The 12,332-nt window shown below is 40.4% G+C and overlaps 1 protein-coding gene across 1 annotated transcript; it reads right to left on the minus strand.

The window, feature by feature from the left end:
* Positions 1-8,842: 8,842 nt before the first annotated feature.
* Positions 8,843-11,695, minus strand: LOC123905338. Its single transcript, XM_045954945.1, has 3 exons — positions 10,721-11,695; positions 10,444-10,645; positions 8,843-10,407 (listed from the first exon to the last, which is right to left on the minus strand). The coding sequence occupies exons 1-3, from the start codon at positions 11,693-11,695 to the stop codon at positions 8,843-8,845; spliced, it is 2,742 nt and encodes a 913-aa protein (XP_045810901.1).
* Between the last annotated feature and the right edge of the window lie 637 nt (positions 11,696-12,332).

The raw sequence follows: 12,332 nt of genomic DNA on the forward strand, positions 1-12,332 counted from the left end.
TTGAGCTTATGTCCCTCGGTGTCCCTAAATTGCGCTTATGTCCCTTGATGTCCCTAAATTGAGCTTATGACCCTCAGTGTCCCTAAATTGAGCTTATGTCCCTTGGTGTCCCTAAATTGAACTTATGTCCCTCGGTTTCCTAAATTGAGCTTCTGTCCCTTGGTGTCCCTAAATTGAACTTATGTCCCTCGGTGTCCCTAAATTTAGCTTATGTCCCTCGATGTCCCTCAATTGAGCTTATGACCCTCGGTGTCCCTAAATTGAGCTTCTGTCCCTCGGTGGCGCTAAATTGAGCTTATGTCCCTCGTTGTCCCTAAATTGAGCGTATGTCCCTCGATGTCCAAAATTAAGCATATGTCCCTCGGAGTCCCTAAATTGAGCTTATGTCCCGGCGTCCCTAAATTGAGCTTATGTCCCTCGGTGTCCCTAAATTGAACTTATGTCCCTCGGTGTCCTAAATTGAGCTTATGTCCCTCGGTGTCCTAAATTGAGCTTATGACCCTTGGTGTCCCTAAATTGAACTTATGTCCCTCGATGTCCCTAAATAAGCTTATGACCCTCGCTGTCCCTAAATTGAGCGTATGTCCGTCGATGTTCCAAATTTGAGTTTATGTCCCTCGGTGTCCTTAAATTGAGCTTATGTCCCTCGGTGTCCCTAAATTGAACTTATGTCCCTTGATGTCCAAATTAAGAATATGACCCTCGATGTCCCTAAATTGAGCTTATGTCCCTCGGCGTCCCTAAATTTAGCTTATGTCCCTTGGTGTCCCTAAATTGAGCTTATGACCCTCGGTGTCCTAAATTGAGCTTATGTCCCTCGGTGTCCTAAATTGAGCTTATGACCCTTGGTGTCCCTAAATTGAACTTATGTCCGTCGATGTCCCTAAATTAAGCTTATTACCCTCGATGTCCCTCAATTGAGCTTATGACCCTCGGTGTCCCTAAATTGAGCTTATGTCCCTTGGTGTCCCTAAATTGAACTTATGTCCCTCGGTTTCCTAAATTTAGCTTATGTCCCTCGATGTCCCTCAATTGAGCTTATGACCCTCGGTGTCCCTAAATTGAGCTTATGTCCCTCGGTGGCCCTAAATTGATCTTATGTCCCTCGGTGTCCCTAAATTGAGCGTATGTCCCTCGATGTCCAAAATTAAGCATATGTCCCTCGGAGTCCCTAAATTGAGCTTATGTCCCTCGGTGTCCCTAAATTGAGCTCATGTCCCTCGGTGACCCTAAATTGAGCTTATGTCCATCGGTTCTCCTAAATTGAGCTTATGTCCTTCAACATATCTAAATTGAGATTATGTCCTTCGATGTCCCTAAATTGAGCTTATGTCCCTCGATGTCCCTAAATTGAGCTTATGTCCCTCGGTGTCCCTAAATTGCGCTTATGTCCCTTGATGTCCCTAAATTGAGCTTATGACCCTCAGTGTCCCTAAATTGAGCTTATGTCCCTTGGTGTCCCTAAATTGAACTTATGTCCCTCGGTTTCCTAAATTGAGCTTCTGTCCCTTGGTGTCCCTAAATTGAACTTATGTCCCTCGGTGTCCTAAATTGAGCTTATGTCCCTCGGTGTCCTAAATTGAGCTTATGACCCTTGGTGTCCCTAAATTGAACTTATGTCCCTCGATGTCCCTAAATTAAGCTTATGACCCTCGCTGTCCCTAAATTGAGCGTATGTCCCTCGATGTTCCAAATTTGAGTTTATGTCCCTCGGAGTCCCTAAATTGAGCTTATGTCCCTCGGTGTCCCTAAATTGAGCTCATGTCCCTCGGTGACCCTAAATTGAGCTTATGTCCATCGGTTCTCCTAAATTGAGCTTATGTCCTTCAACATATCTAAATTGAGATTATGTCCTTCGATGTCCCTAAATTGAGCTTATGTCCCTCGATGTCCCTAAATTGAGCTTATGTCCCTCGGTGTCCCTAAATTGCGCTTATGTCCCTTGATGTCCCTAAATTGAGCTTATGACCCTCAGTGTCCCTAAATTGAGCTTATGTCCCTTGGTGTCCCTAAATTGAACTTATGTCCCTCGGTTTCCTAAATTGAGCTTCTGTCCCTTGGTGTCCCTAAATTGAACTTATGTCCCTCGGTGTCCTAAATTGAGCTTATGTCCCTCGGTGTCCTAAATTGAGCTTATGACCCTTGGTGTCCCTAAATTGAACTTATGTCCCTCGATGTCCCTAAATTAAGCTTATGACCCTCGCTGTCCCTAAATTGAGCGTATGTCCCTCGATGTTCCAAATTTGAGTTTATGTCCCTCGGTGTCCTTAAATTGAGCTTATGTCCCTCGGTGTCCCTAAATTGCGCTTATGTCCCTTGATGTCCCTAAATTTAGCTTATGTCCCTCGATGTCCCTCAATTGAGCTTATGACCCTCGGTGTCCCTAAATTGAGCTTCTGTCCCTCGGTGGCGCTAAATTGAGCTTATGTCCCTCGTTGTCCCTAAATTGAGCGTATGTCCCTCGATGTCCAAAATTAAGCATATGTCCCTCGGAGTCCCTAAATTGAGCTTATGTCCCGGCGTCCCTAAATTGAGCTTATGTCCCTCGGTGTCCCTAAATTGAACTTATGTCCCTCGGTGTCCTAAATTGAGCTTATGTCCCTCGGTGTCCTAAATTGAGCTTATGACCCTTGGTGTCCCTAAATTGAACTTATGTCCCTCGATGTCCCTAAATTAAGCTTATGACCCTCGCTGTCCCTAAATTGAGCGTATGTCCCTCGATGTTCCAAATTTGAGTTTATGTCCCTCGGTGTCCTTAAATTGAGCTTATGTCCCTCGGTGTCCCTAAATTGAACTTATGTCCCTTGATGTCCAAATTAAGAATATGACCCTCGATGTCCCTAAATTGAGCTTATGTCCCTCGGCGTCCCTAAATTTAGCTTATGTCCCTTGGTGTCCCTAAATTGAGCTTATGACCCTCGGTGTCCTAAATTGAGCTTATGTCCCTCGGTGTCCTAAATTGAGCTTATGACCCTTGGTGTCCCTAAATTGAACTTATGTCCGTCGATGTCCCTAAATTAAGCTTATTACCCTCGATGTCCCTCAATTGAGCTTATGACCCTCGGTGTCCCTAAATTGAGCTTATGTCCCTTGGTGTCCCTAAATTGAACTTATGTCCCTCGGTTTCCTAAATTTAGCTTATGTCCCTCGATGTCCCTCAATTGAGCTTATGACCCTCGGTGTCCCTAAATTGAGCTTATGTCCCTCGGTGGCCCTAAATTGAGCTTATGTCCCTCGGTGTCCCTAAATTGAGCGTATGTCCCTCGATGTCCAAAATTAAGCATATGTCCCTCGGAGTCCCTAAATTGAGCTTATGTCCCTCGGTGTCCCTAAATTGAGCTCATGTCCCTCGGTGACCCTAAATTGAGCTTATGTCCATCGGTTCTCCTAAATTGAGCTTATGTCCTTCAACATATCTAAATTGAGATTATGTCCTTCGATGTCCCTAAATTGAGCTTATGTCCCTCGATGTCCCTAAATTGAGCTTATGTCCCTCGATGTCCCTAAATTGAGCTTATGACCCTCGCTGTCCCTAAATTGAGCCAATGTCCCTTGATGTCCCAAATTTGAGCTTATGTCCCTCGGTGTCCCTAAATTGCGCTTATGTCCCTTGATTTCCCTAAATTGAGCTTATGACCCTCAGTGTCCCTAAATTGAGCTTATGTCCCTTGGTGTCCCTAAATTGAACTTATGTCCCTCGGTTTCCTAAATTGAGCTTCTGTCCCTTGGTGTCCCTAAATTGAACTTATGTCCCTCGGTGTCCCTAAATTTAGCTTATGTCCCTCGATGTCCCTCAATTGAGCTTATGACCCTCGGTGTCCCTAAATTGAGCTTCTGTCCCTCGGTGGCGCTAAATTGAGCTTATGTCCCTCGTTGTCCCTATATTGAGCGTATGTCCCTCGATGTCCAAAATTAAGCATATGTACCTCGGAGTCCCTAAATTGAGCTTATGTCCCGGCGTCCCTAAATTCAGCTTATGTCCCTCGGTGTCCCTAAATTGAACTTATGTCCCTCGGTGTCCTAAATTGAGCTTATGTCCCTCGGTGTCCTAAATTGAGCTTATGACCCTTGGTGTCCCTAAATTGAACTTATGTCCCTCGATGTCCCTAAATTAAGCTTATGACCCTCGCTGTCCCTAAATTGAGCGTATGTCCCTCGATGTTCCAAATTTGAGTTTATGTCCCTCGGTGTCCTTAAATTGAGCTTATGTCCCTCGGTGTCCCTAAATTGAACTTATGTCCCTTGATGTCCAAATTAAGAATATGACCCTCGATGTCCCTAAATTGAGCTTATGTCCCTCGGCGTCCCTAAATTTAGCTTATGTCCCTCGGTGTCCCTAAATTGAGCTTATGTCCCTCGGTGTCCCTAAATTGAGCTTATGTCCCTCAGTGACCTTAAATTGAGCGTATGTCCATCGGTGTTCCTAAATTAAGCTTATGTCCCTCTGTTGGTGTAAGCCCTAGAGGCCAATTATTTATAATTGCATGATACTTGTATTGGATAATTTACTTATTAAATAAAGGCTTTTCTTTATTATGTTTATGTGTTAAATAATAATAGAGTCCCTAGAATAGTAAGTTCATTGAATGGAACGTTAAGTGTGACTTAATCGTGAGAATCCATTACACATGAGAACACTATTCTTAAAACATCCGTAGTCGAGCTTTAATGTGAATTGGGATAACAACAAAAAATAGAGACTATTATGTTGGTAGACTGATGATCACATCTCACGGATCATAGATAAAGAGTTATCAAGTCTTCACATAGATATAAATATTAAGAGTAATATTTATATCGGATTGACCCACCATGAGAATACTACATAGTATGTTATGAAATGTCATAAGATATTCTCATAGTGATAAGTGGTGTATTCCACCCTTCGACCTGAAACCACTATGTTCCCTAGATGTAGGAGTGTAGTACTTTGTCGCCATTCAAAGTTATCCGTAACAGGATGACTATAAAGTTGGTTGATGGGTATTCCACGAATCATGCTAAGGGACATGAGTGACCTAGATGGAATTTACCCCTCCTATATAACAGGAGATATGTCTATGGGCCCAATATTGAACTTAGCAAGGGTGACATACTATGCCTTGTGTTCAATATAGACATAAGGGTAAAAGGGTAATTATACACAAGATATTTATCACGGAAAGGTTTGTCAGATCACGTGACATTCTTGTGACTTGGGTAGCAGTGATGTGTTGCTAGATACCGCTCACGGTTTATAATATTGAGATTAATATTATTGCCAACGTCATAGGAACCTACAAGGTCACACACATAAGGACAGTTAATGACGGGAGAAATAAGTATGACTTATTAGTGGGGTGCGATTAGTAACAGTAGGTTATTGGGCTTGCGAAGTCCAATAATCGCTTTGGCCTGAAGACAACATAAGAAGCTCTATAAATAGAGCCTTATGCAATTCAGTCTGGCGTTACACACATAATCCGAATTTTAGAGAAACCCTAAAATTCTCTAAAACCCTAACCGCACTAAATCTCCCTCTACCGTCGTCTTGCAGCTAGCACTAAGAGGTGAACGGAAACTTCGTGTGGACCGGCTAGAGGTGCTGCGATCGTGCGGTGCTTGTGATTAATTCAGAATCGAGGAATTGTTCTTCAAAGGTAATAACCGAAACCCTGATCATGTCCATTCGCAAGGATCCATCGAAGGAAAATTTTAATTTCCGCTGCGTTTTATACTCTGTTTTAAACACGATTTTCCTTCAGTGGTATCAGAGCCACTTGTGAAACCATGAATCGGTTTTGTTGTTATTTACAGTTTTATTAATATGATCAGAATCGGTATTAATAATAATAATAACAAAGATTAATAAAATTTGAATGTGATATACTGATACAACATCAGTGTATGTGATATACTGATAGTATCATTCGTTGAAAGTTTTAAGTGATTGTCGTGAGCATGGATGATTGTGAGCGTGAGCTTCAGAACCGATAACTGGTGAAGCATCATATATCCAATCGTCTGTGATGAACAAAATCCTGAAACGTTTTGATGAATGATCGTTGTATTAAGGTTTATAACAATACAAGTGTTGTGTTGTTATATAAACAGAACATATTGTTCATTGAAAGTTTTAAGTGATTGTCGTGAGCATGGATGATTGTGAGCGTGAGCTTCGGAACCGATAACTGGTGAAGCATCATATATCCAATCGTCTGTGATGAACAAAATCCTGAAACGTTTTGATGAATGATTACTGTATTAGGGTTTGTAACAATACAAGGGTTGTGTTGTTATACAAACAGAGTACGGCTAGGGTTTATATTTGAAGCATCAAGTGTTGGTGCGATTAGGATTCACTGATGAAGTGTTCATCGAAATTTAGCTTCCGGGGCTCCACCCCGGAGGCCCCGCAAGGGGCGCTGCCCCTTTGAACCCCGTCCGCTAACTCTGCGTAAGGTGATCAATCATGGTATTTTATTAATTGGACTAATTTAATAATAATAAATTATGTGTTTATTGTTATTAAAGTTGCATGATGAATGGTTATGGCCTTAGTTCTTCTTTTCGTTTTATTTGGGATTTTAAATACGGCCTGCGTGTCGTGCCTCTTTTATATTCTCTTGATGTAATTTCTCTTCTCATCTCACTCTGATCGCTGTCGTATGCGGTCAAAAATAATTGAATTTTGTAAAATGTAGTACAAGGTAAGTTAACCTTGGTCGTCTCACAAGGACTCTTAAAATCAGTTTATCAATATTATAATCAAGTAAGAATTGTAAAAAAAAAGGGGTTTAGGTTTGGTTTCAATGATTAGAAACGAAGAAAGTAAGTTGATTTAGAAACAGTTGTGAGAAACAGATTAATCTACTGCTCGGAGATTTCAGACTTATCATCGATCGTTATATTATCAGTCCCTAAGCGGATTTAATTCTCTTTTGATTATAGAAACGATTAACAAGCGTATTCGATTCTATATGAATTATATTCCTTTTGTTAGATTCCGAATTAAGCAAACGGTATACCGAATTAAGCAAACAGTTAAGAACACGTGAATTAACGAATAAGCTAAGTTAAACACGATTACCTTAAGAAATAGAAATCAATCAAAACTAACAATCATGTATATGAAACTTGAATTAAGCAAACAAGAACAAGAACATAATTGAAAAGAATTAAATAAAACTGAATAATATAAATAACCTCAAGGTCTTGGAGAAATCCCCTTACAGCAGATCAACCCTAGTGGTTTAGCAAGCCATAGAATACTAGAGGCTACAAGAGTTTCTCAAAAACTGGAATGAATAAAATATGAGAGACTAAGGCTCTATTTATAGGCTTTTTCGAATTAATTTCTAAGCAGCATCGTGGTGCGTTGGATTGATCGTGGCGCGATGGGATGGCTGCTTGGTCCTCAAGATTTGCAGATTCTGTGCAGATTTTTTCCATTCTCATCGTGGTACGATATAACCCATCGTGGCACGACGTAAACTTCGGAATTTGAATTTTGCTCCAACATCAAAGTTGTATCTCTTTGTCTTAGCTTTCCAACACATGCTCGCAAGCCTCAATCCGATACTCGTAGCTCCAGTTATGGCCTGCAGAGTGAGAAGAGGTCAAACTGCTGTTTATTTATGAAATAAGTGTGAAAACAAAATAAAAGCAAAACTATCCTAAACTTAGGAAACTCATTGAAAACGCTAGAAATAAGTGGAGAAATCATATAAATTTCGTATCATAAGATAGAAGAAAGTGCATTATAAATACACTGATCAAATACCCCCACACTTATTCTTTTGCTCTCCTGAGCAAAACTCAAGCATAAAGGCTCAAATTTTTTTATTTCATTCCCTTTTTTTTTTTTTTTTTTTCTTTTTAGATAGATAATAAGTCATGATACAACGTCACAAGCAATCAACACATTCTAAGATTCAAGTTCAAACTATGGATTGTTTTTCAAAGATTGGCATAACTCCCGTATATCAACCGTCAATGATAATCAAGCGTGTGTGTGTGTACTGCCTATTACTGTCAACCAGAGTCATGACATGATCCTTCTTGAAAACTACACAGTCAGGATACTAAGCTGTCGTTTCTTTCCTACAACTCAGAGTTTGAGTTCGGATTTCAGCTTGAGGGGAAGCTACGCTTTTCTTGTTCTCACAGGCTTTTTGATTTTTATACGCAAGGATACTACTTAAGTTCATTTTAGTTATGCTTTAGGTGCTACTCTACCTTTTCACCTGACGGGATCTCACTTGTAATGAGTCCAACCTGTTACTCCGAATAGAGCACCCTACACAGCATTTGTTCCTCCAGTTTCGGGCACAGGAACTCAACATATTCATTATTGTTCCTCCAGCTTCGGGCACAGGAACTTATTCTATAATTAATTTTTTTATTGTGTAGTATCCCATCATTTAATCTAGCCATGATCCTACAATCAAGTAATCCAGTTTTCCCTCAAACTTAGTCCTAATCATACCTCTTTATCATATTCTATACTCAGACAACTTAGGATAATGACTGTGTATTTTAAAGATTTATCAAGCCACTACTAAGTTTGCATGTTTTTCAGAAGTTGTGCATTAAGGTGCAAAGATCATCATATCAAGCATGAAAACAAGAATTTCCAAAAATTTCACCAATCCTACAGCTATATTGCTCTAGTCTTAAAACATGTAACTACTCATAACAATTGCATGCATGCTAAATTTATTTTTATTTTATTATTGTTATATTTTTTTAATTGACAGAAAAATAAAATAAATAAATGTTCCCCCCACACTTAAAACAGACATTGTCCGCAATGTATAACAATAAGCATAAAGTGAGAAAAGGAAGGAACACACCCGAGGAGCTAAGCTGTAGCAGCTGGAAAGTCCATGTCTGGCGGTTTTGGTGGAGGCTTTTCTGCACTACGAACACATGAAACAAGAAAAAGCAAATACCACGTGAACTTGTATAATAGTACAAAATATGGTGGACCTGCAATAACAAAAACGTGGAAAACAGAGAAGCCAAATTGAGCTTGTGAGTCAGATAAAATAGGTGGGAGAGATGCATAGATTGTGAAGAACAACTGCTTGTCGCGTGGCTTAATCAGAGGCTCCACCAACAATTTTTCTACTATAGGCAATAGTTGCTTCCGACTAAAATCCACTTTTTTGGTGTCAACTTCAAGAGTTATTGAATTTGTTTGAATTTCTGCACAAGTGGTTGTCAGCATCAAAATGTCTTCACCTAAAATAGCTGCATTGATCTCAAGACAAACATTACAAATACCACATTCACAAGAAAAAATTTCAGCAGATTGATCTATTCCAAGAGCAGCATATAATTCATCTAGATCAGATTGAACTTTGGACTCTTGTGGTATCGTGGAGGAGCCACCAAGAATGTCAATGTTTGCAACAGTGATTGTGTTAGAAGTGCCAGTGTATGTGCTAATAGTGTCAGTGCTATTAGTAGCAACATGATTGTCATTAATTTTAGCATACACAGAACAAATTTCAATATTAGTGCTGTCCTGACCAGTGAAAGTGTCATCAAAACCAACAATAGATGGAAAACCATTAATAAACTCATCAGCGCACTCATTATCTATCAACCCATCAAATAGATCTAATGCAAAGACAGAGTGTTCTTCATGCGGGTGTTTCATAGCATCAAATAAGTTGAAGCGGATAACACGATTCCCAAACGCCATTGAAAGTGTCCCTGCATAAGCATCAATTTTAGCTCTAGCGGTCCTCATGAATGGCCTTCCTAGAATGAGGGTTCCTTTACTGGAACTTGTTTCTCTTTCCATGTCGAGGATGTAGAAATCTGCAGGAAAGATTAGATCATTAACTTTAACAAGCACATCCTCGATAATACCCTTAGGGCGGGTGATGCTTCTATTTGCAAGCTGAATGACAAGACCTGTAGGCTGCAAGGGACCAAGGGAAAGAGAGTTATATATAGATGTAGGCATAACATTTATGGAGGAGCCTAAGTCCAACATGCAACTTCCGAATTCGGTAGTGCCTATGGTACAAGGGACAGTAAAGACTCCAAGATCTTCACATTTCTCGGGCAAGTCTGTCTGATGTATGATTGCAGAGACATTCCTACTCATATTAACTCTCGAGTTCCCTTTTAGTTTCCTCTTGTTTGTGCACATCTCCTTGAGGAGTTTGGCATATTTCGGGATTTGTTTGATAGCCTCAAGGAGAGGGATGTTTACTTCAACTTTCTTAAAAACATCCAAGATCTCCCTATCCATGTCGAACTGATGCTCCCTTTTGCTTTTGACAGCTCTTTGAGGGAAGGGAAGTGGTATGGACTGCTCCTCATCTTCATCAAGTTCAGGGGTAGGTGTGGGTGCAGGTGTAGGAGTTGACTTATTTTTATTATTTTTATCATTTTTTTCTCCACTGTTATCTACACTTGCTTCTACTGCTGCGTCGACTTCCTTGCCAGACCTAAGAGTGATTGCACTAACATTTGGGTTAGGTACGGTTTGGTCAGGGAGGTTCCTGGAGCTCTGAGTTTGCATTTGGTTCATAGTAGTCACTAGTTGTCCGACCTGTGTTTTCAGATCGTTCATGGATGCATTTGTTGTCTGTATTTGCGCGGCCAATTGCTTGACTATGTCTTCTAGTGAAGATCCAGAAGTAGCCACTGCTGGTGGTGGCATGTTTTGAGCAGGTTGGGGAAGGGGTGACTGTAACTGTTGTTGTGCGGGTGGATTCCCATACTGCAAGTTTGGATGGTTTCTCCAGTTGGGATGATATCTATTAGTGGAAAGGTCAGGAGCATTGTATCTATTTTGGTTGTTGCCTTGATTGTACACATTTGCTGCGTATGCTTGAGGCAACTCAGTTATGGATTCATCTTGTAGGATGGGACATATATCTGTCGGGTGCTCAGGGGAGGTGCAAATGCCACAAACTCTTCCTACAGTCCGAGTCTTTCCTAATGCCAACTGCTTCACTAGAGAGGTAAGCTCGTCAAGTCTGATTTCTATAGCCTTGTTGGGAGGGGAGGCTTGAATTTCATTCACTCCTTTTGTCAGAACCACAGAATTGCTTCTAGTGGTGAATTGTTGGGAGTTGAGAGACATGTTCTCAATGAGAGCCTTCGCTGCAGCGGGTGTCTTATCGACAAGGGCTCCGCCACTAGCAGCATCTAAGATATTCCTATCCATGGGTAATAGTCCTTCGTAGAAGTACTGGATAAGTAGCTGCTCAGATATCTGGTGTTGGGGGCAGCTGGACACTAATTGTTTGAATCGTTCCCAGTATTCAGAAAGTGACTCGCTGTCACATTGTCTGATGCCGCATATATCCTTTCTTATGGATGCGGCCCTAGAAGCAGGGAAGTATTTCTCTAGGAAAAGCTTTTTAAGATCAGTCCAGCTTGCAACAGTGTTTGGCTGAAGGTAGTATAACCAGTCCTTCGCAGCTCCTTGGAGTGAGAAAGGGAAGGCTCTTAGCTTGATATGGTCTTCGGTGATTCCTTCAGGTCTCAAGGGTGTAGAGCACACGACCTGAAATTCCTTCAGATGCCTATGGGGGTCTTCACCAGAAAGACCGCTAAACTTGGGCAACAGGTGTATTAGGCCCGACTTTAATTCGAAAGCCACAGCAACATTAGGGTATTCAATACAAAGTGAATTATAATTAATGTCAGGTGCTGTAAGCTCCCTTAAAGTCTTTTGGTCAGCCATGGTGTAATTGTTTAAATTAGAATCAGAAGAAGAAATTCAACCGAAAATGGAAATTCGATCGAGACGAGATTAGAAAAATATAAAAATATGACTAAAAATCTAATAAAATCAAATAAAGATTTTTCAAATTTTTTTGGATTTTTTTGAAATTACGAAAATAGTAATAAATTAAAATAAAATAGAAAAACAATGAATTTGAGATTTTTGAGGTGGCGTCTCCTATTTTTTCTAAAAATAGGAGATTCTGATTTATTTATTTTTTTCGATGAGGCAGCACAATGGGGAATTAATTCGGAAACAAATTTCAGAAACTGCCTTTTTTATTTTTTTAGATTTTTTTTGAAAATTTGATTATTTTTTTTTTTTGTGTGTGTAAGGGTCAAATTGTCCAGCAAATAGCAACTACAGGGGTTCCCAGGTAAGGGAGGTGGATCGAGGATCGCTTAAGTACCAAGCCTTTCCTAGCCAGAATTCCCGTAGGTACAAGAATGCAAGAACACACGACCAAAACACAAAAATATTAATTTACGAAAATAATATTGATTGAAATCGACAAAGAGTCCCCGGCAACGGCGCCAATTTGATCGCTGTCGTATGCGGTCAAAAATAATTGAATTTTGTAAAATGTAGTACAAGG

The sequence above is a fragment of the Trifolium pratense genome, linkage group LG2 (assembly GCF_020283565.1).
Source record: "Trifolium pratense cultivar HEN17-A07 linkage group LG2, ARS_RC_1.1, whole genome shotgun sequence".
Taxonomy (NCBI): Eukaryota; Viridiplantae; Streptophyta; class Magnoliopsida; order Fabales; family Fabaceae; genus Trifolium; species Trifolium pratense.

What these genes read in the sequence shown, in the direction of transcription:
- LOC123905338 (XM_045954945.1), bottom strand. Translation starts at nt 11,695, where the DNA reads ATGGCTGACCAAAAGACTTTAAGGGAGCTTACAGCACCTGACATTAAT. An exon ending in ACCATCCAAACTTGCAGTAT is followed by an intron (nt 10,646 to 10,720) that starts GGGAATCCACCC and finishes CCACCAGCAGTG; the next exon opens with GCTACTTCTGGATCTTCACT. An exon ending in TGCAATCACTCTTAGGTCTG is followed by an intron (nt 10,408 to 10,443) that starts GCAAGGAAGTCG and finishes AAGCAAGTGTAG; the next exon opens with ATAACAGTGGAGAAAAAAAT.